The sequence below is a fragment of the Lemur catta genome, chromosome 1 (genome assembly GCF_020740605.2).
Source record: "Lemur catta isolate mLemCat1 chromosome 1, mLemCat1.pri, whole genome shotgun sequence".
NCBI lineage: Eukaryota > Metazoa > Chordata > Mammalia > Primates > Lemuridae > Lemur > Lemur catta.
Genome location: NC_059128.1, coordinates 122,478,721 through 122,505,801, shown reverse-complemented (window position 1 = coordinate 122,505,801; position 27,081 = coordinate 122,478,721). Strand labels below are relative to the sequence as shown.

The 27,081-nt window shown below is 36.8% G+C and overlaps 1 protein-coding gene across 3 annotated transcripts in view; it reads left to right on the top strand.

The window, feature by feature from the left end:
• Positions 1-603: 603 nt before the first annotated feature.
• The window catches only part of ZEB1 (zinc finger E-box binding homeobox 1), a 213,579-nt gene continuing 187,101 nt past the window's right edge, over positions 604-27,081 (top strand). Inside the window, exon 1 of one of the 3 annotated variants that reach the window (XM_045554060.1) lies at positions 604-700. In XM_045554060.1, the coding sequence (XP_045410016.1) occupies positions 643-700 (58 nt within the window). In that variant the 5' untranslated portion in view covers positions 604-642. The remainder of the gene's footprint in view (positions 701-27,081) is intronic. The other 2 variants (XM_045554053.1, XM_045554098.1) reach the window with 2 other exon arrangements.

Here is a 27,081-nt window from a genome sequence, read left to right as displayed (position 1 = left end):
CGCCGTCAAAGGTCGCACTTCCCGATCAGTACCTTGCCGTTCCCCAAACCTGCCCTTCCCCAAGTCGAGGGAACTCCCGGGAGTCCAGAGCACCACCATTCCCTCGGCCCCGGTGCGCCGAGGGGACAGCCGGCGTGGGATCGCAGCGCACCCTTCGGCGAGGGGGCAGCCTGGCCCCCGGAACCCGCGAGGGGCCGCTCCCAGGCCGCGGGGTGCAAAGAGAATCGCCAGCGCCGTCCGCGCCCCAGGCTGCCGTGGCGGGTGCGGTCGCTTCGGAAGCGGAACGCGGCTGAGCTTCCAACTTTACCTTTGCTACTGCGACGGCCTGCCGCCCCTCTGCCCACGTCCCCACAGCTTCCCAAAACCCTCCTTCCCTCATCGTCACACCTGAGGAAAACTTTTCCCTCTCCCTTCAACTCAAACTCAGCAGTATCTACGGTTGCCGCAAACCGCCCTGTCCCTAGCAACAAGGTTCCGGCCGTAGAGCGAGGGCCTCTAGGTGTAAGGAAGGTGATGTCGTAAAGCCCCGAGTGTCGTAAACCAGGTGCGGTGGGGAGGGGGAGGGGTGGAGGCGGAGGGGTGGGGGGAAGGGGGAGGGAGGGGAGGAGGTGACTCGAGCATTTAGACACAAGCAAGAGGATCATGGCGGATGGCCCCAGGTGTAAGCGCAGAAAGCAGGCGAACCCGCGGCGCAATAACGGTGAGTGGCGGCGGGGACCGGGGAGCGGCGGAGTCAGGGGGAGCCGCGCGGCCGGGGCGCCCGGAGCGAGGGGGCGAGCCGGGCCGGGGGCGGCCGGGCAGGGCGGGCAAAGTGGAGTGGGAAAGTAGAAAGTAGTGCTCTCTGCCCCTCCGCCGCCGCCGCGCCGCGGCCGCCCGCTCTCCCTGAACCGTTATGTCTCTTACCTGGTCTCTCCGCCTAGCGGCTTCTGCCGCCCTCGCCGCCCCTGGACCGTTAGCCGCCGCCGCCGCATCCCCGGCGCAGGGCGGGCGGCCGGGACTCGCCGGCCACTTTTCTGGTCCCGGGTGGAGCGGCTGTTGCTTCTTTCTGCACTTTTCCCCACTCTCTCGCCCTCCGGCGCCTCCCTCTCCCCTCCTCCTCAGCCCTCAGCGCTCCTCTCCTCAGCGCCGAGGCCCCGGGAGCCGAGGAGCAAACTTGTGCCCGGCGCTGACCGTGCAAAGTGGCTTCCGCGGCCGCGGCCGGCGCCGTCGTTGTGGCCCCGCGGCTCGGGCGGCGGCGGGACGGGGCGGCCGCGGGCTGCGTGTCGTCCGTGCGCGCGTGTGCGCCGGCGCCGGTGGTGCGCGCCGCGGGCGGACCGGGCTCGGCCGGCGGTAAAGTTGGGACGGCGGGCGAGGCGCGCTCGCGGCGCGGGTCCCTAAGCGCCCTCCTCCCCCGGCCGCCCCGGCCCGAAGCCCGGCCTGGGGGCTCCGGGGCGAGTCCCGTGAGGGAGCCCCGTTTTGGGGGGAGCCGGCGGGCGGCGGGCACCTACTTGCCGCCGCGAGCTCTGGACGGCGGCGTTTGCGGAGTTGTTACCTGGGTTTGGAGACCGGGACACCCCCGACAGGTCCCTCCGGCGCAGACTCGCTCTGCGCGCAGAACAGGGCTGTGTGCGTCCGCCTCTGTCGTCTCTTTCGGTTTGGGGAAGTTGTTACCTGGGCCGGACGCTCGGAGCGCTGAAGCCGGATAATGGAGCGCGGCTGGCGCAGGGGGACGGGGGAGGGTGGGGGAGGGGCGGGCGGACCGACGGTTGCGGGGTGCGCCCGGCTGCCGCGGGCTGTGCGGCTTTGTGCCGTGGGGCCGGCGCAGACCCCCGCTGCCTGGCGTGAGAGTTAGAAAAGAGGGAGGGAGATCGAGACCCGAACATGCGGTGGTGGCTTCACGGTCGCCTTTTCCAGTTCGGAGCGGCGTTGTAAGTTGATTGTGCTTCTGCTTATCGCGAGCGACCCTGTGCCTTCGCCCCCGCGCTCGGCGGCGAAGCGCTGCTGGCCGGTATTGTCTGGACGCCCTGCGGCGACAGGGGCGACTGCCGCGGGGCCCACCCGGTACCTGCTCGCGTGACGACGGGCGCCGGGCCCTGCCGCCGCGGCCCAGGCTATATAAGGAATTACATGGTGGTGTCGGACCAGGGGCTCGCCTGGACTCCTGCGTTATTTTTAAAACGAGTTTTGAGAGTGGGGAAATAAATGCGCCTGTGGTGGGATGGCCGTGGCGTCCAGAAAATGAGGAAATACGTGTTTAAGTGAAAACTCTCCCGTGCTGCCCCGCCCCACCCCCCGCGCCTGGGCTCCCTTTCTCCCTCCCTCCGGGATGCGAAACGCAAGCTTTTGTAACCTTTCCTGGCAATTTTAGATTTTGTGTGGGATTTCCTGTCTAGAAACAGATACGAAGATTTTTAAGCTGTTCCAAGATGTTTCCTTCCAAAACGTAAACATATTTTTAATATATTTGAGGCGACCTTAAAGTCGCTGCTTTCATGAGAGATTTTAATTATTCAAATAAACATTTGCATTTTCAAGACGTCTGTTAGTTATGATTGAAAGGTATGTTGGTGTCCTCATTGTGGAGAGATGACTTCTTATATAGCAAAGAGCGGAGCCTAGGCTACTGCAATTTTAATTTCCTGTTTTAGCGTCAAATGGTGTGTGTTCTATATTGAGCTGTTGCCGCTGTTGCTGATGTGGCTTTATGAAAGGTAAGTTGGTTCGGAAAGGGCCGTTCGCTTTCTACCTTATTTAAAATGTTGATCGCCAGAGAAAGGGGCTTTTCTTGTTGCTGACGACATGTGTGTGACATGTGAGTCTGAACCACCCAGCGTCTGTGCAGCTGCTGTAAACATGTTTACCTGACCAGGAAAGAATGGATTTTTCTCCTAAAGGTTCTGTGCTATGAATATTACACTCGTAAGGCATATCAACAGATGACTTAAGGGGGAAAAAAGCTATCCTGAAAGGTACTTGAAATCAACAGGAAAAAGAGGTTCTTGATCTCTGCAGCAAATGGCAACTTGTGCAGGTAGAAAAAAGATGGTGTTTAGTTTTCTCCTGCATGTATGTCAGCCCCCTCCTGTCTGCTGCTTTCATTCTCAAGGGAGGGATTTATTTACCACGCTTGCTGTCAGTGTTTTTCCTTTGTGTTTGATATTAGAAAAACAGATTTGGGGCTGTTTAGCACAAACGTCTTGTCTGCAGTATGCATTACTTCCAGAAAACAAAAGGTGTTTAAGATAGCACTGTACTACTACAGGTACCTTCCATTTTCATCACTTTCAGCTCTGTCCTTGTATTTCTTTTTGTTCTCAAATCCATTTCATCCATTACTGATGATTACAGCCATGCTCTTTGATTTAGCCTTAAATTTTGCGAATTAAAAATGAAGTTATATCCCATTGTGTTGTGAAACCTTAGGATAGGTGCTGGTTAATATTTCTTAGCAATGCAGTTGTATTTAAGTTGCAGATGTTTATTGCAGAGAATTGCTTGGAAAATGTTAAATCTTTTTAATGAAGAAACGTGATGTATACAGTGGGAGGTAGTCATAGAGATACTTTATATTATGTATATGTAAATAATATTTTTATTCATTTTGAAATAAGGTATGCAGACTGCTAAGCCTTCAGTAAAACATTTTAATTTCCTTTCTGGAATATATCTGAGGGTAGGATATTAATGGGAGTATCAAGTGATGTAACTTGACAGGGGTAAACCAATTGAGCAAGGTTTGGCCAGAGCATCAAACCTTGTGTGGTAACTTTATGGTAATGATGTCAGTCATCTATAAAGGAGTAACATTAGAATTGCTTGAATTGGTTTTTGCCGTTTACAATTTAATGCCTTGCTTGTTGTATTTTAAAAAGGTCTTTTCTCTTTTTCTACTTTCTGTGTGATTTTCTTTGTTTTGTTTTGTTTTTTTCTTTTTTTTGGAGAAATGTACTCTAGCTGCTAATGACCACATGCTGATTAATTCCCTTTAGATGGAATAGCAGGTATATATCTTCCTGTCATTACCACCATTTCCCCTTGCTGTCATTGGAAACCACCAGTAGAGGATGCTAACAAAAATGATTATTGGTACAGTAGTATAAGTCTCTCTGTCTCCTGTGTTGATTGGGACTTTCAGTATAATTCTGAGTCTTTTTGTTGCTTAAAACTAGCCCTTGGTAAATTAGGCTTAAGCATTTTTCTAGTTTGTTGAGATTAGAAAGAAGTAGGAATGTTTTAACTTGAATAATTTTATAAATTTTAGTTATTTAAATTTTAAATTGAGACTGCTGTTCATTCTTACTATAGAGCAGTTGTATTACTCTTTTTTTAAAAAAAAAGATTTTATGTTATTAGATTTGGAGAAGAATATGTAATGGCCAATATTTATTTTGCATATTTACTATACTTTTTAATCTCTTTTAATTCATGGTGGGATCCCTGAAAATATATATTTTTAGATGTTAAAAGATTTAAATGGTTAAATATGTAAGGAAAATTGCAATTAGTTGATTGATAATACTCTTTAATTATTTTTCCATAACTTGTGTAGACTTAGATTGTAGACGGGTTGGCAGACAGCTACTAAAGGAGGTATTAACCAGCAGTCACTCAGATGTTAGTGATTTTTAGGTTTTACCTTTTCCATCCCATTCAAGTCCTTTTCCTACTGGTGGTCCTCCCCCATTCCATCTCTTTAGGTAAGAATCAGGTACTGTATAAATTTTAAATTTACCACTTGTAAATTAAGGAATATGTTTGCTCTGAGGTTTTAAATACAGTGAAAACTCTCTGTAGTTTGTTCATTGTTCTGTGCTTTTATTCAAAGAATTCCTACTTTTGACAAACCATGTAAAATGAAATAACATATAAATAATTGCATGAGATTTGATATATTTAGTTGTGACTATTTGTTTTGTGTCCATACAGTCATGTTAAACTTTAACCCTTTTATTAGGTGGAATGTTAAACGTATTTATTTCCTTAATTATTTTTAATGGTGTTTCAATAAATGTACCAATACCAGTACCATAATGCAATAGTCATGCTGTTTGTCTTGAATTAAGTAGGAATTACCTGAATTATCAGGTAAGCCTGCATGGATTTCTCATTTTATGGTGTCATGGTTCTTCGTGTGTGTGTGTGTGTGTGTGTGTGTGTGTGTGTATGTATGTGTGTGTATATGAATATTTTTTCATATCTTGACAGGTATTTCTTTAATTTGGTATTCTCCTAATTCCTGAGTGCTCGGTAGTGAATAGGTATGATTCACTTACTTTTCTTAATGAACCTGAGGACCCTTACCACAAAGTCATGTGATAATAATTGTACCATAGAGCTAAACATAAAGTACCTTATACATTGAAAGCATCAATCATTTGTTAAGATAACTGATATAAAAGGCATGTATTTGGTTAATGCTTTTTTCTTCCTTTCTCCTGTCTCTGGTATTTTTGAAGTGCCGGACCATCCTATGTTTGTAATTTTAGTAGCTTTGAAGCATGTGGTGAGAAGCTTCTATCAAATTGAGAATGATATTTTTAAAATAACAGCATAATTATTTCTCATAGTTGTATTTTTGTTTTTCCCCCCTTTTTACATTCCTCTGTGTAAATCACTTCTAAGCATGTGATTAGAGCCAGATGTAAACACAGATGTAATATCATGTGGAATTATATTGTTAGCTACTTTTAACTACCTGTATTGAATTTTAGCAGAGGAGGAGAAAAATTATGCAAATATTGGAAGAACATAAGTATTAGTGTGCAAAAGTGCAATGAGAGGTTAGAGAACTTGATAGAATTGTAGAAATAATATTTAGGATTGAAGAAGATTTTCTAATCTTTGCAGCATGATCACTAATATATCGGGAAATTCATATTGTTCGTTTCTAATAGAGATATAAGCTAAAATAAAAGTGTATTATTGATCAAAAACTTAAAAAATTTTAATCTAGAAAAGTGCCCTGATTGGTAATATGGCAAAGTGGTTTTTAAAAATACTTCTGAAAAGGGGAGATGATAAATAATTATTGAACTAGGCATAAGCTAAAAGTAGAAAATAAATTGGTATACATGTAGTAGAAAAAGTTTTGTAGCATCCCTAGTTAAAATTAAATCTGACTTATTATGTAGGCATAGGAAATAATCATTCTTTTGGATGGCACAGTATTTTGAGTATTGTATTTCTCAGGGAAGGATTCTTAGGACATCAATTTTACTAAATAAAATTTTTCAGCGTGGTGTGAGCATGTCTGGATCTTAACTTTGATGTGGGTAGCTAATACTGTTAGCCTGAAATGGGGTTCCTTGAAAATGTGGCAATATAGGATAGTAGTTAAATAACAAAATACTCTCTAATAAGTAAAATTTGCCTTAAGATTGTTTTCAGAGAAACATATTTAATATTTAGAACTTTATTGATTTTTGTTAAAACATAATGCAAAGTATATAATAGGGGTGTAGATAAATTGAAAGATTATGAAAGAAGATCAAAAAAAAAGTTGAGATACTTATAGCTATGAAACTTTCTTGTTCTTATTTTTTCATTAGGAAGCTATTTTTCTGTCATTTATTTCTTCAAGCAGCTTCCTGCTATTTAACACATTTCCTTTATACATAGTGATTGCATTTATCTGTCCATATACACTTTTCTCATAATCAGCATTATGTATATGAGACTTGATACATGGAGTTCGAAGTGTAAACTATGGCTGTTGGTAGAAAACCTTATAGTAAGGCAACCTGGGAAAATCTTCATCTCTTTTGCAGTAACAACTACATCTGTACTGAAATTATTAGTAACAGATGTTTTGTGATCTCTTAATTCCCACTCTGCTCTCTCCTTCTCCTCCCTCATCCATATTTAAAATTAAATGTAAATGGAATATAAGTCTACAAATATGTTAATTTCTCATGTTTATTGTTGTGCATTCTATGTTGAAAGTCCTGTTTTCTCTTTTAAAATAGTCTAATTTTCAAATTTTTTAGATATTTTAAATATTCAGATTTCAGTTTTCTTTTTGTAAAATGTGTCACCATTATTCTTTAGATATCTCAGTTTCTATTCATGGTCGCCAATCTATAGTATATTCTGATTTCCCTTACTGTTAAGGTCTTTATATTCATTTTATTCATAATTCCAACAGGATGCTTGGTTTTGTGAGGTTTTTATTTGTTTAAGTGATGATGCTAAGTGTAACTAGTTCGCTGATTTAAAAAAGCCTCATAATTGTTTTGGAATCATACATTTTTAATGTGGAAGATTATCTTGTCCAAAATCATGTTTTATCTGATACATAGAAGCTGAAATTTAGGGCCTTTTAGAATAAACTCTATGAGAGACTTGAACATGTGTTTTGAGAAGGGGTAATGGAATAGCATATGCTAAAATCCTTCAAGTAGTAGATTTTCTGAACCTGGGCTCACATTAACCTTACTTTGCCTTGGATTCTTGAAAAGACTGGGAAAATCACTGTGTCTCTTTAATGTTTTCTCCTTTCTACCCTAAAACTAAGTTGCTATTCACTCCCATTGCTACACCATTTTTCTGAATTTCTTTTGATACTCTTGTTTTTTTGCATTTTTTTGGGGGGGGAAGGCAGGGAGGGGGGTGTTGGAGTAGAGAGAAAATAATTTCGTATGAATAAATTTTAATTAAGTAAATAAAGTTAGATAACTTTGGAGCAGGAGGAGTTTGGAAGAATAATCCAAAGACATTTTTGCAGAAAAGAAAATATTCAAAGAGATAAAATGACTTTGCCAAGCTTACATTAGTAGTTAGCTTGGACTAGGTCACAGCTTTTTAGGTTCCTAGTTCAGTATTCCTTTCATCAGACCATTTGAGCATATTTATCTATGATGGTAACAGGCAAGAACTAGATGCCATGAATTTTCAAATTTATCATAGTTAAAACCAAAATGTGTAGAATGCTCATTCATCTTAGAAAAAGGTATTTCTAATACTTTTGCATAAATCTATCAAATTTAGTAGTTGATATGATTGTATCATTTAAAACATTTCTGGTGCAGATAGTATTATTAATATTCAGAGACATTCTCTCATTTGGGTCATGTTTTTGGTTATGATTCCCAGTCTCAACCCTCATAACTCTACCCTTCCTACTCTTGACTTGCACACAATCTAATGTATTTTATATAGGTTCTTGGTTAGGTAGCTGTCCTTGTAAAATTTTGTAGTTCTTTGTGTGTTTTGCATTTACATAACTACTACTTTGCTATATAATTTACTTTCTTTACTTAGCATTGTTTGAGGTCTGTTCGTGTTGCTGTATGCACATCTAGTTCATTGCTTCTAACTATGCAGTAAATACAAATTTCTTATCAATTCCCCCAATAATGGATGCTCAGGTTGACTCCAATTCTTAGCTACGAATAATTCTGTAATAAACATTCTTCTATGTATTGCTAATGGCTGTGGAAGTGTGTCTTTGGGGACATACATTCATACGTGGTATTGCTAAGTATAGGACTGTCACATATTTAATATCACTAAATTCTGCCAAATTATTTTAAACAGCAACACCAGTTTTTACACTCACCAACAGTGTAGAAGAAGTCCTATTTTTCCACATTTTTGTCAGCCTTTGGTATTGTACAACATCCTACATTTTCCTAATTTGTCAGTTACATAGAATCTCGTGGTGGTTTTAATTTATGTTTCTCTGTTTACCAGGAAGTTTGATTATTTCTTCATATCCTTGCTAGCCTTTTTTGGGTTTCCCTTTCCTTGTCTGGCCTGTTTCTACCCTTTGCCGATCTTTTTGATTGGGTTTCCACTTCTTGTTGGTTTCTCACAATTTCTTGTGTGTTGAAATAATAATTCCCAGTGTGTCAATCATCTGTTGACTTTGTGGTACAGTCATCCTTAATTTTAATGTATTTAAATCTATCAAATTTTTGAATTTGTAGGTAACAAGTCCTTCTTGATCTACAGATTACAGATATATATTCTTAGATTTTCTTCTATTGGTTTCATAGTTTTACCTTTCATGTTTATGTCTTTAATGCATCTGGAGTTCACCTTTTGAGTATAGCACTTCTTTATTCTTAAGAGGGACAAATATAGCGGTTAAGAGTTTGAGTTGATCCTGTAATTCACTAGCTGTATCACCTTGGCCAGATTACTTAGTCTCCCTGTGCTTGAGTTTGCCTATATGTAAACTGGGTGCGATAATTTGAGAATTGGGAAGATTAAATGAGGCATATGAAGCATTGTGCCTAGTACATCTTTAAAGTGTTAAATACATGTTCGTTTAAAATTTTACTTCTTAAATTAAGTTTATTTATTTTAAATATATCTTGCATCAACTGATAATTTCTTGTCCTCTTGTCCAATATTAACTCTGACAAATGTAACTACTTAGATCTAAAAGGATGTTGCTATAAAATTCATTCATTGTTTCTGTAGCTTTGATCTTTAACATTGCTTAGTTGCTCTGACCTTAGACAAGGCTGTTTGTTAAATCAGCAATAGACTAGTAATACACATGGAAGCTTCAGCTTCACACTGCTTGTGATAATGTCTTTCAGCTTTTAAGAAGGCTTTGTACTCTATTGAAAGAGACCTCACCATATCACTTTTATGTATAATATTGAATGGACTTCAAGGATAATGTCTCATTGTTATTCTGTGGCATAAATCAAAGAAGCCAACCCCAAGAAAGCTAAACTGTATATTTGATATGGGAATAGCCTAAGCAGTATGGATTCTGCAGCTTTTCATACATCCATTTGGCTTGCAATATATTTAAGAAGATGGTTGTCTTACTGTGTTCCTATGGTGTAGATCAGGGCATCCTAAGACAAAAGTTAAAACTGTACCCTGGTGTGTGTTTGTTTTATTAAAAATAAAGCTTATTGAGGCATAATTTACATACAATAGGATATATCACTGTGCATGCATATTTTGATGAGTAACTACCACCATAATCAAGATATAGAACATTTGCATCATTTATGCATGTGTAACTACCACCATAATCAAGATATAGAACATTTCCATCATTCTAAAAAGTTCCTGTGTACTCAATCTCAGCTGGTCATCCCCACCTCTGGCCCCAAGCAATCAGTGATCTGCTTTTAGTCACTAGAGATTAGATTTATTGTTTCTAGAGTTTCATATAAATGGAATCATATGGTATGTACTCTTTTGTCTGTTTTGCTCAGCATAATATTCTTGCATTCATAGTATCAGTAGTTCATTCCTTTTGTATTGCTGAATAGTATTTCATTGTATGAGTATACTTCAATTTGTCTAGCCGTTCACCTCCAATGGACCTATTAATTTGGGTTGTTTCTATTTTTTTGCTATAATGAATAAAGTTGCTGTTAACAGTCACGTAAAAATTTTTATGCAGATATATGCTTACATTTCTCTTGGGTAAATACTTAGGAGTACAATTACTGAGTCATACAGTAAGTATATGTTTAATTTGGTAAGAAACTATGAAACTGTAAAGTGCTTGTAACATTTTTACGTTTACAGCAGCATGTATGAGAGTTCTAGATGCTCCATGAAGACATTTGTCCATGTTTTAAATTTTAGCCATTCTAGTAGGTGTGTGGTAGTATCATTTTGGTTTTAATTTGGATGTTTGAAGATCTTTTGGTGTACTTACTGGCCATTTGTATATTTTCTTTTGTGATATATCTGTTCAAATCATTTGTCCCTTTTTAATTGGGTTGCTTATCTTTTTATTATTGAGTTGTAAGAGTTCTTTGTATATTCTGGACCCCAGTTCTTTTTTGAATATAGCCATTTAACATATTTTCTCCCTTTCTGTGGCTTGTCTCTTAATTTTCTTAATGGTGTCTTTGAAGTGCAGAAATATTAAATTTTGATGAAGTCCAGTTTATAATTTTATTCATTCGGGCTTTGTGCTTTTTGCATCCTTTCTAAGAAATCTTTGTCCACTCCAAGGTGAAGATTTGCTCCCAGTTTTTTTTATTTTTTTTAAATTTTTTTTTTTTATTTCAGCTCATCATGGGGGTACATAAGTTCAGGTCATATACATTGTCCATGTCCCGCCCATCCCCCCGAGTCAGAGTCCCAAGCGCGTCCATTCTCATTCTCCAGACAGTGCGCCTGGCACTCATCATGTAGTCATACCTCCATCCCCTCCCCCCCCACCTCCCTGGGTCTGCACCTTCAAGCATGACCATTCCCCAGAGGGTGTGCAACGCACTCATCATGTAGGCATACACCCATCCTCTCCCCCCACCCCCCATCCCAGTCTGATATCCAATTGGTATCCTTCCCCGATGTGCATTTAGGTGATGATCAGGGAAACCAGTTTTCTGGTGAGTACATGTGATGCTTGTTTTTCCATTCTTTGGATATGTCACTTAATATAATGGGTTCCAACTCTCTCCAGGAGAACCAAAGAGATGTCGTATCATCGTTATTTCTTATAGCTGAGTAGTACTCCATGGTATACACATACCACAGTTTACTAATCCATTCGTGGATTGATGGGCACTTGGGTTGTTTCCACATCTTTGCGATTGTGAATTGTGCTGCTATAAACATTCGGGTACGGGTGTCTTTCTTAAAGAGTGACTTTTGTTCTTCTGGGTATATGCCCAATAATGGGATTGCTGGATCAAATGGTAGGTCTACTTGAATCTGTTTAAGGTATCTCCATAATGCTTTCCACAGGGGTTGCACTAGTTTGCATTCCCACCAGCAGTGTATGAGTGTTCCTGTCTCTCTGCATCCACGCCAACATGTGTTGTTTTGGGATTTTTTGATAAAGGCCATTCTCACCGGAGTTAAGTGGTATCTCATTGTGGTTTTGATTTGCATTCCCTGATGATTAGGGATGTTGAGCATTTTTTGATACGTTTTTTAGCCATTCTTATGTCTTCTTTTGAAAAATTTCTATTCATGTCATTTGCCCATTTTTTGATAGGGTTGTTTGATTTTTTCTTGCTGATTTTCCTGAGTTCTAAATAGATTCTTGTTATCAGTCTTTTATCTGATGTGTAGTATGCGAAAATTTTTTCCCATTCTGTAGGTTGTCTGTTTATTTTCGTGACTGTTTCTTTGGCTGTGCAGAAGCTTTTTAATTTAATCAGGTCTCATTTGTTTATTTTCGTTGTTGCTGTGATTGCCTTAGGGGTTTTCTTCATAAATTCTCTGCTTAGACCAATGTCTGTAAGTGTCTTTCCTACATTTTCTTCTATAATTCTAATCGTTTCCCATTTAAGGTTTAAATCTTTTATCCACCGTGATTTGATTTTTGTGAGAGGTGCAATCTGTGGGTCCTGTTTCAGTCTTCTACATGTGGCTATCCAGTTTTCCCAGCACCATTTATTGAATAGGGATTCTTGTCCCCAGAGTATGTTTTTGTCTATTTTGTCAAAGATTAGATGGTTATATGAGGATGGTTTTATATTTGGGTTTTCTGTTCTGTTCCACTGGTCTGTGTCCCTGCCCTTGTGCCGATACCAGGCAGTTTTAAGAACCACAGCTTTGTAGTATAGTTTGAAGTCTGGCAAATCAATACCTCCCATTTTGTTTTTATTGCTTAAGATTGCTTTTGCTATACGGGGTCTTCTCTGATTCCATACAAAGTGTATAATTATTTTTTCTAAATCTGTGAAAAATGATGTTGGTAATTTAATAGGAATTGCATTGAATCTATAGATTACTTTGGGTAGTATAGACATTTTAACAATGTTAATTCTTCCAATCCATGAGCACGGTATGGATTTCCACTTATTTACGTGTTCTGCAATTTCCTTCCTTAGCGTTTCATCGTTCTCTTTATAGAGGTCCTTTACCTCTTTAGTTAAATATATTCCTAGATATTTTATTTTCTTTGTTGCTATTTTGAAAGGTATTGAGTCCTTAATTTGGTTTTCTGATTGAATGGTATTGGCATATATGAATGCCTCTGATTTGTGTGTATTGATTTTGTAACCTGAGACTTTACTGAATTCATTAATTAATTGCAGGAGTCTCTTGGTTGAGTCCTTGGGGTTCTCCTGATACAACATCATGTCATCAGCAAAGAGTGAGAGTTTGATCTCTTCTGTCCCCATTTGGACACCTTTGATTCTGCTCTCTTGTCTGATAGCTCTCGCAAGGACTTCCAATACTATGTTGAAAAGTAATGGGGACAGTGGGCAGCCTTGTCTGGTTGTAGTTCTGAGTGGGAATGCTTTCAATTTTTCCCCGTTCAGTATGATGTTGGCTGTGGGTTTGTCATATATGGCTTGTATCATTTTTAGGTAGGTCCCATTTATGCCTATTTTGTTAAGTGTTCTTATCATAAAAGGGTGTTGAATTTTGTCAAATGCTTTTTCTGCATCTATTGAGAGGATCATATGGTCTTTATTTTTGCTTCTATTTATGTGGTTAATTACATTTATAGGTTTTCGTATGTTGAACCACCCCTGCATCTCTGGGATGAAGCCTACTTGGTCGTGATGAATTATTTTTTTAATCAGCACTTGGATACGATTTGCTAGGATTTTATTGAGAATTTTTGCATCTACGTTCATGAGAGAAATTGGTCTGTAGTTTTCTTTTTTTTGTTGCATCCTTTCCTGGTTTTGGTATCAATGTTATATTGGCTTGGTAGAATGTGTTGGGGAGAATTCCATCCTTCTCAATATTGAAGAATAGTTTATGTAGGATGGGCACCAGTTCATCTTTGTATGTATGGTAAAATTCAGGAGTGAACCCATCTGGACCAGGGCTTTTCTTTTTGGGAAGGTTTTTTATTGCTGTTTCAATTTCAGTTCTTGATATTGGTCTATTCAGGAATTCTATTTCTTCCTGATTGAACTTGGGAAGGCTGTGTGTTTGTAAAAATTTGTCCATTTCCTCCTCATTTTCCAATTTGTGTGCATAAAGATTTTTGTAATATTCATAGATAATGTCATGTCTCTCTGTGGCTTCGGTTGTGATTTCTCCTTTCATGTTCCTGATGGAAGTTATTAAAGATTTTTCTTTTCTGCTCTTGGTTAGTCTAGCCAGTGGTGTGTCTATTTTATTTATCTTTTCAAAGAACCAACTTTTTGTTTTATTAATTTACAGATCCTCCAAGCAGAAAATAAGCAAAGACATAGTAGACTTAAACAGAATGCTAGAACAAATGGGCCTGACTGACATCTACAGTACATTCTACCCGAAATCCACTGAATATACATTCTTCTCATCAGCTCACGGGACATTCTCTAAGATTGACCATATCCTAGGACATAAAGCATGTCTTAAAAAATTTAAAAAAATAGAAATCATACCATGCATCTTCTCAGATCACAATGGAATAAAAGTAATAATGAACCCTAACAGGAACTCTCATTCCTACTCAAAGTCATGGAAGCTAAACAACCTTCTCCTGAATAACAATTTTGTAAAGGAAGAAATTAAGTCAGAAATCAAAACATTCTTTGAATTAAATGACAAAGATCACACAACTTATCAAAATCTATGGGATGCAGCTAAAGCAGTCCTGAGAAGAAAATGCATTTCCATAAATGCCTATTTCAAAAAGACAGACAACTTACAAATAGACAACTTAATGAATAGACTCAAAGAGCTGGAGAGAGAAGAACAGACTGACCCCAAACTCAGCAGAAGGCAAGAAATTATTAAGATCAAATCAGAATTAAATGAAAAGGACAACCAGTTTTTTTTTTTTTAAGAAGTTTATAGCTTTAACATTTAGGTCTGTGATACATTTCAGGTTAATTTTTGTCCATCCACTGTTTTCTTTTCTTTTCTTTTTTTTTTTTTATCTTCATCTGTAATCCTGCCTGAGGTAGACTTCAGTATCTTCCAAGAGACAAAAGCTTGGTCTTAACTCACCAAAGTTTGACATAATAATTTGTATTTCAGTTTAAAAAAGTTTCTTTTCATGGTCCAACTAAGAAACAATGCTCAGGATTGTAGAGGAACAGAAATCCTACTCCCCTGGTTTTAAACATTTTTAAATGAGAGCAATTGCATTGTGCCTAGTCAGTGTTTTCAAGATTTTTTATGTTCTTGACATGTTTTTAATTTACTGAGACATACTTTTGTAAGGCTACAGTTTCAGAGAAAGATGCCCAAGGAAATGTGAATATTGTCTTCATGGTCTTTTATTTCCTACATGGTTTAACGAGTTCAGGAGTATACCAGATATTTTTCAAATTACATAGGATTTATGTTTACATTGGGAGTTTGTTTAAACCTACCATTTATATTGAGTTTGTTAAGGGACATAATTTTATCTTTGACGTATGTGCTTGATCTTATTGATTTTAGCTACATATTTACCCCTCACTTTGTTATAAAGAAAAATTTGTAGTTACTTTGAACTTTTAAGTTGATGTATTTATTTACTAACTCATATTTATATTTTTCATTTCCTAAAAATTTAGATGTCATTGTACTAATTCCCATGTATAATAATACTTATTTTTAAGATAGTTTTTTCCATTTGACTTTTCTATTCCTTTTCATCACCCATTCCTATTCCTTGAAAATCTGTTGTAACTAACTTGTGTCTTATTTTTGTTTTCAGTGATCTCTTTTTTTTTATACTCCTTTTAGCTCTGGGTCTCTGTCTTGATATTAATGTGTAATTCCTTCTGATATTCTTAGCTGCATTTATAGAAAGAGCATTGAACTGGGAGGTAGAAGTCTTAGATTCTAATATTGAATCTGCCATTAATTGGCCTATGAAATTGAGAAAATATTTTAATTTACCTAGGCCTAAGTTTGTTCATCTGTGGAATGAATATGATGGATTACTGTGTGCTAGGCAATGAGTCTCTGTAAATGAAAGATACAGTACCTTGTCCTAAGGAGCTTATAGTGTAGTAGAGAAAAAAAATAGGAAAGGAAACCTTTAGGTTGGTAACTGATGTGATATTGTATCTTATATGCATAGAAGGATTGGTGCGTAAGTGGAGTCTTATAGGATGTGTGTGGGTTATCCTAGTAAAGAGATGGAAAATAATATTCCATACAGGGAGAATAGTATGTGCAAAAGGAACACACCCAGACACACACTCACACTCTATGGGACCTGCAAGCTGCAAGTCACGTTTGGTAGAACTGTGTAGGGTGAGTGGAGGAATGGCTAGAGATAAGACTAGAGAATTAGATAGGAAACAAATGAGAAAGCTTTATATTGCATTGCTGAGTTTAGATTTTATCTTGGATGTGACAGGAAATTGCCAGAGGTCTTGAATCAGGGAGTGACATGATTATATTTATATACAGTAATTCATAATTTTATATTTTTATATACTAAGTTTTAAGATGATTAAAAATTTATGAATATATATGCTTGCTTTACTAAAAGTGGAAAAAGATACAAAAGTAAACATGGATTCATCCTGCTTTCCTGAGTTTTTGCTTATCAATTCTATTGATAATGCTAATAGAGTCACATAGTAATTGCTTTGAAATAGTGCTGCCACCACCATCACTTGTCACTACCAGCACTTTTACCATCATCGTAATATCAACAAAAGGCCTACACTACTAGGAGCATAAGTGGCTTTAGGTTAGAACTGGTGGCTGAAATCTATGCACGAAGTTGACTGCATTTCTGTGTTCTTCACTCTTATGGGTAATTGTATATTTTTATTTTTTTCTTTCTTCCAGTTCAGTAAATTACAACCCAAACAGATGTGTTGTGGATTTACAGTACTGTGGAAAAGTTTTACTGCCATTAATTATGTCTCTCTAAAGATGTAAAATATTCTTCATTTATTACTGCTAGATAATTTTCTGGGTTGTTTCTGGCATTTATTAATGGTTCTGTGTATAACTCCACCTTGTGAACCTTTCATTCTACTTTGATATCAGTGCTCTACCATAGAGATTTAATAAAATACAGTTAGAGGATTCTTGCCATTCATTAAGCTGGCATGGTCCAGTACCTGATTGCCTATGATAAATGAGGCTAATAAGTAAACTGGCTATTTTTTGCCTTCATTAAAATATCTAGGCATCTATAGAATGTTCAGATCAAAACAAAAATTTATTTATCTGAATGTTTCTCATTCAAAATAGCTGTAATTCAGGCCTGATATATGTTTTTCGTATTGAATAAAAAAATTGAAGCTTTTTTTGGAAGTTATGCTGTATGCTACAAGATAGATTAAAACTAGTTCCTTTTTTAAGACCAAGTGCTGTGGAAATACACTTTATCATGTTTCAACCTGTAAGTTTAATAATTCTTATATAAAAATTAGTGCCTTATTTATGAATCAGCTTTCTAAATATTTCACATGTGACCTACTTTATATGTTAATGAGGGGCTTTTGTGTTCTATGTTATACACTGTATGTTTTCTTAATAACAAATTTAAAAATTAACCTTATTTTACTAGTATTCATTTACACCTTAGTGTATATCTTGTTCGTGTGCCTCATTTGCCTTATGTATTATTAATATGTGTGACACTGGTGAAGTTGAATGGTTATAAAATGCTATGTAATTTTAACTTTCATCAAGTCAAGCTGATTTTTTTGGTAGGGGATATCGTCTTCCCTTTTTTCATAATAAACAGATACAAAGTTTTACTGTACTAATTCCATTTTTGTATTAAGCATGTGGGGAGGAAAACAAGGTGTTAGTTTAAGGTTTCATGGCAACACTAACCCCCATCTTGTTCACTTTCACCTGAGTCATATAGAGCCTGGGAATTGCTATCTGTCTTTAAGGTGAAGTCTGTAGTACGAGTAATAATAGTAATCATAACTTCCACCATTACATTCTTGAGTTCCTGATCACCACATTCTCACAGGTAAGGAGAGAGGGGTTGCAGATGGAAGGTCTGAGTAGTAAAAAGGGTAAAGAACACAGGAAGTGGTAAATATGGGTGGGTATAGATAGACACTGAATAAAATTTGGGAAGAGGGTAAAATTATTATCTGTAGGCTTTGATAACTTACATATGCATGTTAAAATTTCTGAGATAAGGAATAAAAATATAGAAATAGCGTATCTTACAAACTAGTAGAGAGGGGAAATATGAGGAAAAATTTCGATCTGGAAAATAAAGGTGAAGAAGGAGAAGAAACAGACAAGTAGAAAGCACGAAATCAGATAGTGGTAATAAAATGCAAATATATTAGTACTTAAAGTACATATAAGTTGACAGAATGCTCCAGCTAACAGAAACTGGTTGTTGGATTGGATAAAATAACAAAATCCATTTATATGCTGTTTATAAGTGAGACACCTGAAAAGCATATAGAAAGCTTAAAAAAGACAAAAAAGATATGCCTGACAATGCTAACCAAAAGAAAAGTTGCGTGGCTATATTAATATCCTATAAAGTTGACCTTGAAATAAAAAGAAACTGCCTTAGAGAGTGAGTCACTAAATAATGATTAAAGGGAGGTATAATTTTAAATTAGTATGTATCTGATATTATACTTTGAAAATATATTAAGAAAAAATAAGATTATAGAAGAAATAGGCAAATTCATCATTATTGTGAGTTATTTAAAATAATCTCTCTTAATTCAGAATAAGCAAAAAGAGATCAACAAAAATATAAGATTTTAATGGGATTTATAAGCCTGCTGTAGTAGGCATGCATTGAAGACTGCACCTCACAACTGTGGCATTCTTTTAAAGTACCCAGGGAACATTTACAAAAATTGATCACATTCCAGTCAAATACAAGTTTTAACAAATTTCAGTCGATCAACATCATACTGTATTCTCTCTTTACAATGCCATTAACTTAGATATAAGGTAACAAAATAATTTCCTTGTATGTTTGAAAATAAAGTGTTTATTTCCAAATAACTTGTGGGTCAAACAAAAACTTGTAAGGAAAGTGAGAAAGTGTTTATAATTATAGCAATAATAAAATACTATATATCCAAACTGCCATATAGCTAAAGTGATACTTTATAGAAATTTATAGATTTTAATACAGGAATAAAGGCTGAAGAAGAGTAATCACGCATTCTTAAGAACTAAAGTAAGAATAACCGAATACTTCCCTAATTGAAATGAAAAGGAAATAATAAAAATGAGGGCATAAATTAATGAACTTCAGAAAAATAAAAGTAATTCAGAGAGGAAGCAATGCAGCTAAAAATAGATTTTTTTGAGAAGACCGACAAAATTAACAAATCACTGGCAAGATTAATCAGAGGAAAAGAGATGTCACAAAGCAGTATCTGGAATGAAAAAGGGGATGTTACTATAGATGTTTCAGGAATGATCAAACTTTATGCTAATATAGTTGAAAGCTTACATTAAATGGACAAATTTCTAGAAAAATATAGCTCAGACTGACTCAAGAAGTAATAGAAAATTGAATAGCCTTAAAACATAAAAGGAAAAATATTCTTACAAAGGAAAATATCAGTTCCAGAGAGGTTTACCAGCAAGTTCTACAAAACATCCAAGGAACCATAATTCCAGTTTTACAGAAAGTATGTCACAGTTTTGAAAGAGATAACAGTTCCCAACTCATTTTATGAAGCTAAAAGAAAAGTATGAGAAATGAAAATTGCAGAACTATCTATAGGTCTAAGGTACAAAAATTTATTAATTAGATATCATCATACAGTAGTCCCCCCTTATCAACATGGTTTCAGTTACCTGTGGTCAATTGTAGCCCAAAAAATTAAATGAAAAATTCCAGAAATAATTCCTACATTTTAAATTGTGTACTGTTCTGAATAGCAAGGTGAAATCACTCTGTCCCGCTGGGTCCTACCCTGTCCCACCCAGAATGTGAATCATCCCTTTGTCCAGCATTAGTCACTTAGTAGCTGCCCATTAGTCACTTAGTAGCTGTCTTGGTTATTAGACAAAAAAAAAATACTGTAGGGTTCAATGCTATCCACAGTTTCAGGCATCCATTGGAGGTCTTGGAACGTATCCCTGCTGATAAGGGGGGAATACTGTATTTGATCCAGCAGTTTATAAGAAAGTAATACATCATAACCAAGTTGGGTTTATCCTAGAATTTCAAAGTTGGTTTTATATTATAAAATCAGTTTATAGAATTTATCACATCAGCTGTTCAAAAGAATCATGAGCATCTCAATAGATCCATCTGTAATAAAACTCTTATAAAATTAGTGAATAAAAAGGCCCCTTATTAGCCTGATGAAGGCATTTTTTCCAAAGAAAATCTCCAGCCCTGCCTTCATTACACTTAATGGTAAAGTATTGAAGGTATTCATTCCCTTTGATTGAAGACAAGAGTGCCTGTGAATGCCACTTTTAGTCAACATTGTACTAGAAGTATAGCTAGTGCAGTAAGTAGGAAAAAAAAGGGATTAGAAAAATAAAAGTATCATTATTTGAAGATAAATATGATTATCTGTGTTGCCCAGAAAAAATCCACAGATGAATTACTAGGATTACTCCAAGTTTAAATTTGGTTGCAGAATCATTATACAAAAGTCAGTTACATTTTTGGACCCTTTTCTTGCATCTAGAAATGCAATTATATAAAATGCGAATAAATCTAATAAACAACATGCAGTGTATTTGTGGAGAAATTGTAAAACATTGGAAGACCTAAAGAAAGTTCTAATTAAATGGCATAAATGTATTATGTTCATGGAAGAAAACTTGGTATTGTAATGATGTCAGTTCTCCCCAATTTTATCCATAGGTGTTGTGCCATCTGATCAAAATAGCAATAGATTTTTGTGGAACTTGACAAATGGCCCAAAAATTTATAGGGAAGAACTAAAAGAGAGTAGAAAGATACTCATTAAGGAAACTTGATTTATGATGGCCCCAGAATTGCCAATCAATGGAAACAGGATGACCCTTTTGATAATTTGTGTTGTGGATTAAATGGAAAAAAATTGAGTTGGACTGCTAGCTCCCATCATTGAGAGAAACCAATTCAGCTGGATTATAGATCTGAATCTATGAGTAAGTAAAACTATAACGTCTTCTAAACATAATAGAGTAGAATATCTCTATGAATAAACAAGATAAAAAGGCATAAAACATAGAGCAAAAGATTGGCAAATATGATAATATGAAAATTAAGTTTCTTTTCACTAATACTGTAAAGAGAGAAGGGATTAGTATTTAGCACATATAAGAATCTACCAGTCAGTGAAATAAAGACAGACAACCTAATAAAAACCTGGGCAAAGGACTTGAATAGGCACTTTGTAAAAGAATAAACTCCTTTAGCCAATAAGCATATTATAAGATATTCAACCTCATTAGTAATTAGGAAAATGCAAATTAATTAAAACTAAAATGAGAAGGCATTTCACATCTCCTGTATTCTCAAAAATTAAAAGCCAGGTGATATCACTGTTGGTGTGGACATGGAACAACTGGAACACAGTCTTAGGCAGCCAGTGCTGGTGCTAATGTAGATGGGCACATCCACTGGAAAATAATTTGGCATTATTAAAGTTGATGCACACACACTATGATCCAATATTTCTAAGTATATGTCTTAGAGAAACCTCTATACAGATGTACCAGATGATGTATTTAGTTGTTCATACAGTACTATTCATAACAAAAACAACAAAATAACTCAAATATCCATCAGTAGTAGGGTACACAAATCATATTGTATATGTACACAATGGAATGCAGTACAGTACTAACAATGAATGAATTATGCCTATGCTCAGCAACTTGGATTATCTTGGAAATGTGATATTGAAACAACACAATTCATTGAAAAATATACAACATGATTTCCATTTATATAAATTCAAGAACATGCAAAATTAAGTAATGTTTAAGGATAGAAATATATTTATACATTGTACAAATCTAAAGGGAATGATAAAATTTAGAGATGGAATAAGTTTGGACACAGAGTAGATATCAGAGGTCAGGTAGTGTTTATTCTGCTTTAAAAAAACTGGATGGTTAATACTCATATTTATGGTATTATTCTTTATACCTTAAACTTATTTTATAGAATTCTTTAATGTTTGATGTTAGTAATTATGATAATAATTGATAGCTGCTGATAATATTTAATTAAAAATAACTGACACTGGGCGCGGTGGCTCACGCCTGTAATCCTAGCACTCTGGGAGGCCAAGGCGGGTGGATCGCTCAAGGTCAGGAGTTCGAGACCAGCCTGAGCAAGAGCGAGACCCCGTCTCTACTAAAAATAGAAAGAAATTATCTGGCCAACTAAAATATATATGGAAAAAAAAATTAGCCGGGCATAGTGACGCATGCCTGTAGTCCCAGCTCCTGGGGAGGCTGAGGCAGTAGGATTGCTTAAGCCCAGGAGTTTGAGATTGCTGTGAGCTAGGCTGACGCCATGGCACTCACTCTAGCCAGGGCAACAAAGCGACACTCTGTCTTAAAAAAAAAATAATAATAATATTAATAATAACTGAAAAAAGAAAAATCAGTCATTTGGGGGAAAGTACTGTATTTGCTATGTATTTCTTACGTATGTACATTTAATCCTTGTGAGTTCACAAATGTAATCAATTTCTTTTTAAGTAGCCTTAGTTTTTTTATATGATCTTTGCATTTATTAGAGCACAATAATCTTTAACTCTGTGTGATACTCCAAAATGTATTCACTTATTTCAAAGAGTACAGGCTTTTTTTATTCTTTCACATTTTTCTAAGCACTAAATATATATGGTTTCTACCTTTATATATTTTCTGTTTCTTGATCACATTTTAGGAAGTTTGAGAAAGTTGTACTTTACCTTATCATATTTTTTTCTAACTTAAAACATGTATATTTTATTCTTATTGCATTTGTGGATATAATGTTTTGTTTCAGAATATTACGATTTTATTTTGTTTTTATTTATCAAACACTTAATGCCATTTATGTACCAGGTCCCATTCTAAGCACTTTTAAAATATTAACGCATTTACTCTTCATTACAACTGTGTGAGGAAGATATTGTTATCTTTGTTTGATAGGTCAAGAGAAACTGAGGCACAGAAAAATAATTGCCTGATGTCACATCAGTAGTAAATGGAGCCTGTATTCAAACCTAGCCAGTCTGGCTCCATAGTCTGTGCACTTAACCCACTAAGCTATTAAAAAAAAAAGACTATATGAAGTAAATCTCTTAAGAAGAGTATACCATCTTTTTCAATATTTAATAAACAGGGTACTCTTTTTAAAGGTTGCCAGCATATTGTCAGATTATGATGAATTATATGATTCCCTCTCTTTTATCTGAGAATATAAAAAGTAATTGTGGTAAATTATATACTGCTGGACATTGCTTAAATTTACTTATAAATGAATTTTGTGTCCATATGTTCATGAGATGAGAAAAGTAAATAGGCAAAAGTACCTGTTAGTATAATTTCAGATCTGGCCATAATGCACAAATGGTGATAGTAACCTTGTAACCTTTCTTTCTTCTGAAGATGGGTTGACGAAGTTGTAATTTAACATAATAAAGTTTAATATTAGTGGGAATAAATTTGAGAGAGTGATATTTGATTCAGTGATATTGACATGATACCTTTGGGGAAATCTTATAGTAAAATAGACTGAAATAGAGAAAATTAGGTTAGTAGTAACAGTCTTAAGTGAGGCACCAGGAGTAAAGAGAGAAGAATCAGACAGATCCTTTAAAGCAATAGTCCTTCACCCATTCAGCTTCACACTCCACTTACAGCCTCTAATTTGGAGGTTCTTTCTTGAGAGAAGATCTCATTCTCTGGCGTATGCTCATGATACATATCATCTATAAGAATTGCAGCTCTTCTTTGTGCTACATTTTGTTAGCTACTTTAAACAGCTTAACTTTTGGTGACGTGGTTATATTGGGCAAAACACATGACCGTTAATGATTTTCCCTTTAGAGCAGAAACAATGTATATGGCCTAAATTCACATTTAGAGATGCTTCAAAAAGATAGTATTTTCTATTTAAATTACTTAAGTGGACTGATTTTCTTTTGTAAGATTAAGCATGTGTGGCATATTATAAAAACTTACTTTTAAGTCATAAGGAAAGCTCTTGCGACTGAGTAAAGACATTTATTTTTTAAGAACTCATAAATGTACAGTTGTGACCATCAAGTCAGATCATTTGGGATGTTCACGAAAAGCTCTGGGTAATTATGATGTGTACTGTCTACATCTGGTATTTGTTTTGCTCCACTTCTCTATGAGGGAGAGTAGGTCATGTAATGTATGGTGTTTTTGTATTACTTTAGATTAATCCATCTCAGCGTAGCACAGAACAAATTATACTCCTGGAAGATTTGGGGATATAAAGTGAGAAATATTTTTTGATTGTATCTTTATAATTAATGCAAAATTGCTGTGTGACTCCATAATTTATTTGTGTGTATTTATATAAGGGCCACAGATATTTGTATTACCTTTTTCCTTTTAAAAATTGGGTTAAATAAATCCTCTAGGATGATTACGTTATTTAATCTGCGACTTCAAGTCTCTATGTTACTGTTCCCTTTCCCTACCAAGCATATCCTGCTTTGGGCACAGGATATATTTCTTTCAGATGTCAAAACACTTAGAGATATGTGTTCTGAATTATTAACTCATTTTTTAGTACAAACTTGAAACTGTTGAGAGGCTTAACTCTCTAGCAGTATAGAAGACTGGTTTTGTTGAGGGGAGTGGCAGCGAATCTTTAAGACCCACTAATAACATTTTAGTAATAGCACTTAACATTCAGAAAGGAAAAATAAATCATCCAACTTCTCTTTCAGTTTTATATAACTTTAAATTTGATACTTGATGACTTACTATTCTTGGTATGAGATGAGATAGTATAATGTAACAAACATTTAATCATTGCCTACCATGTTCAGGTGCTGTGCAAATTGCTGGGGATACAATGATAGATAAAGCTGTGGTTCTATACCGAAGGAATTCACGGTGATGGATAGGGGTTACAAAACAGACGTTTTTATATAGTACAGTCACTATAATACAGAGAAATGGAAAGACTGACTGGCCAAAGAAAGCTTACTCAAAGAGATAATGTCTGAACTGAATATTAAAAGAAGGCAAGCGTAGGGAGGAAGAAGGGGGAAATTGATCTTGATGAGATTGATTGTGTGTGTATATATGAGAGTTGAGGTGAGGAGGACAGAGGGGAATGGGAACCGAGGACCAGCCTAAAGGAGAACAGGACCAAAGGCCCAGGGGGTGAGAAACAGCATGAAGTATTCTGAAAGTATTAATACAAGCAGGTCTGTGTTGGTAAGAGTATAAAATAAGAGGCAGAGAGTGATGAGAGATGAGCCTGGAGAGGGTTTTCTATGTCATGTTTAGGAGGTTGAACTTCATCCCTTTGTGCTTTGGAAAGCCATTGAAGGGTTCTAAGTAAGGGCCTGATTTCATTGTATTTAGGTTTAATAGATTACTCTGGTAGCTGTTGTGGAGGATAAATTTGAAGGGAAAAAGTTGGGAGGCAGGGAGGCCATGTGGGAAGTAGTTGGCTTGATAAGAGCTGATGCCGGTTTAAGCTAAGACTGTGTTAATAGAGAAGAGGAAGCAGATTTCAGATTCTATACAATTTTTGTTAGAAGCTAGTAAATTCAGCAGGGCTTGATGCTTGGAAATGACCATTGGGGGAGAAAAAGGAAACAAGATACACTCCAGAGTTTCTAGCTGGGATGACTGCACGGATGGTGATGACACCAAACAAAGAGTGAACACATGAAAAATCAGTTGAGGAGATGGAGACAATAAAGCAGTTAGTTTCGGATATTTTGAGTTTGAGATTGGCTGTGACATAACCAGTGGGAGAGCTCTAACAAGGCAATTGACTTTTGAGTCTGATGCTGTGGGATTTAAATGGGGGTTTGGGGATGGAAATTCAGGTTTAAGAATTTACCAGTTTGTAAGAGGTGATTGAAACCATAGGACCATCTAGGGAGGGTATGTGGGTTGAAGAGGAAAAAGGCCAGAAAATAGGATTTGGAGGAGCATCAATGTTTCAGAGTAGAGAAAAACAAGCCCCACAAAGGAGATAAGAGAAGGAGCTGACCAAAAATAGATAATCAGAGTACCTGAGAATCCAACTAAGACTAGAAACCACACATTTTTAATGGAACAGATCTCTACAGCTGTAATTTCCTTAGATGCTTTCTGTGGCCTAAATGAATGAAGGAGTCAGAATGTAGCATTAATCAAGGATTAATCTAAGTTTTACCAGCCAAGGTGTTGACATTAGAGCAGTTTAATCAGCTGTGCCAGTGTTGCATATTAAGTGATATGCATTATTCTTTTCATTTTTAATGCTTAATTCTCACGCCAGCCACAGTTGTTACAGAAGAGTCAAGAACGTAGGTTCCATGAGAGCAAGGAGGTAAGTTTTATTGTCTATTGTAGTCTCAGTGCCTAGCATACAGAATGGACTCAAATACTTGTTGAATAAATGAGTGAATATGAGGTCCATACTATTGTTTTCATTTTACAGATGTGGAAACTGGGCAAGGAGAGTTTAAGTAACATGACTATTTAGTGGCAGAGCCGGTAGGCAAGGAAGCCCAGAATAGGGAGCTGGTAGAAAATTGATGGATTCCAGCACTAGAGATCTCTTTCAGATGTAGTAGAAGGGGAGAAAGTTATGATCAGAGGGTAAAATGTTGGAGTTCATGATTATTTGAGATGGTCCTGTTTGGGATGGTGACAAAGGGTCATCTTAACAATGGAATGGAATAGAGGATCTTTATTATTGAACCTCTGTAGGCATCTATGTAGATGCTGAAAGCTCCTGGGGTTATAATAGAAGTTTGGGTAGAGAGAAGGATTATGATACTGTCCTCAATAAATGAGGAGGTATAATTGGAGATCTATAGATAAGGATCAGTAGAAAGTGGAATAGATAAATACCATTTTCCTTCTTTGAGCTCTAGCTTTTTAAACATAGGTTGAGGTTAGATCTGGTTTGCTGAAAAGACAGGGATAAACTGGGTTTGCTGAATTCGATTTATCCTCTGTCTCATGTGGATAAGCTTGTTGGAAAGCTTCAAAAGTATTCAGAATATAAATACGAAAGTTTTAAATTTTACCTAGTATGCCAGCCATATTTAAGGTATGAATTCTGAATGTTATATCTCTCCCCTGAAAAAAGAGCTACCTCACTATTTTTATGTAGTATAATAGTAGAATAAAATTTTTTTGTGTGTTTAT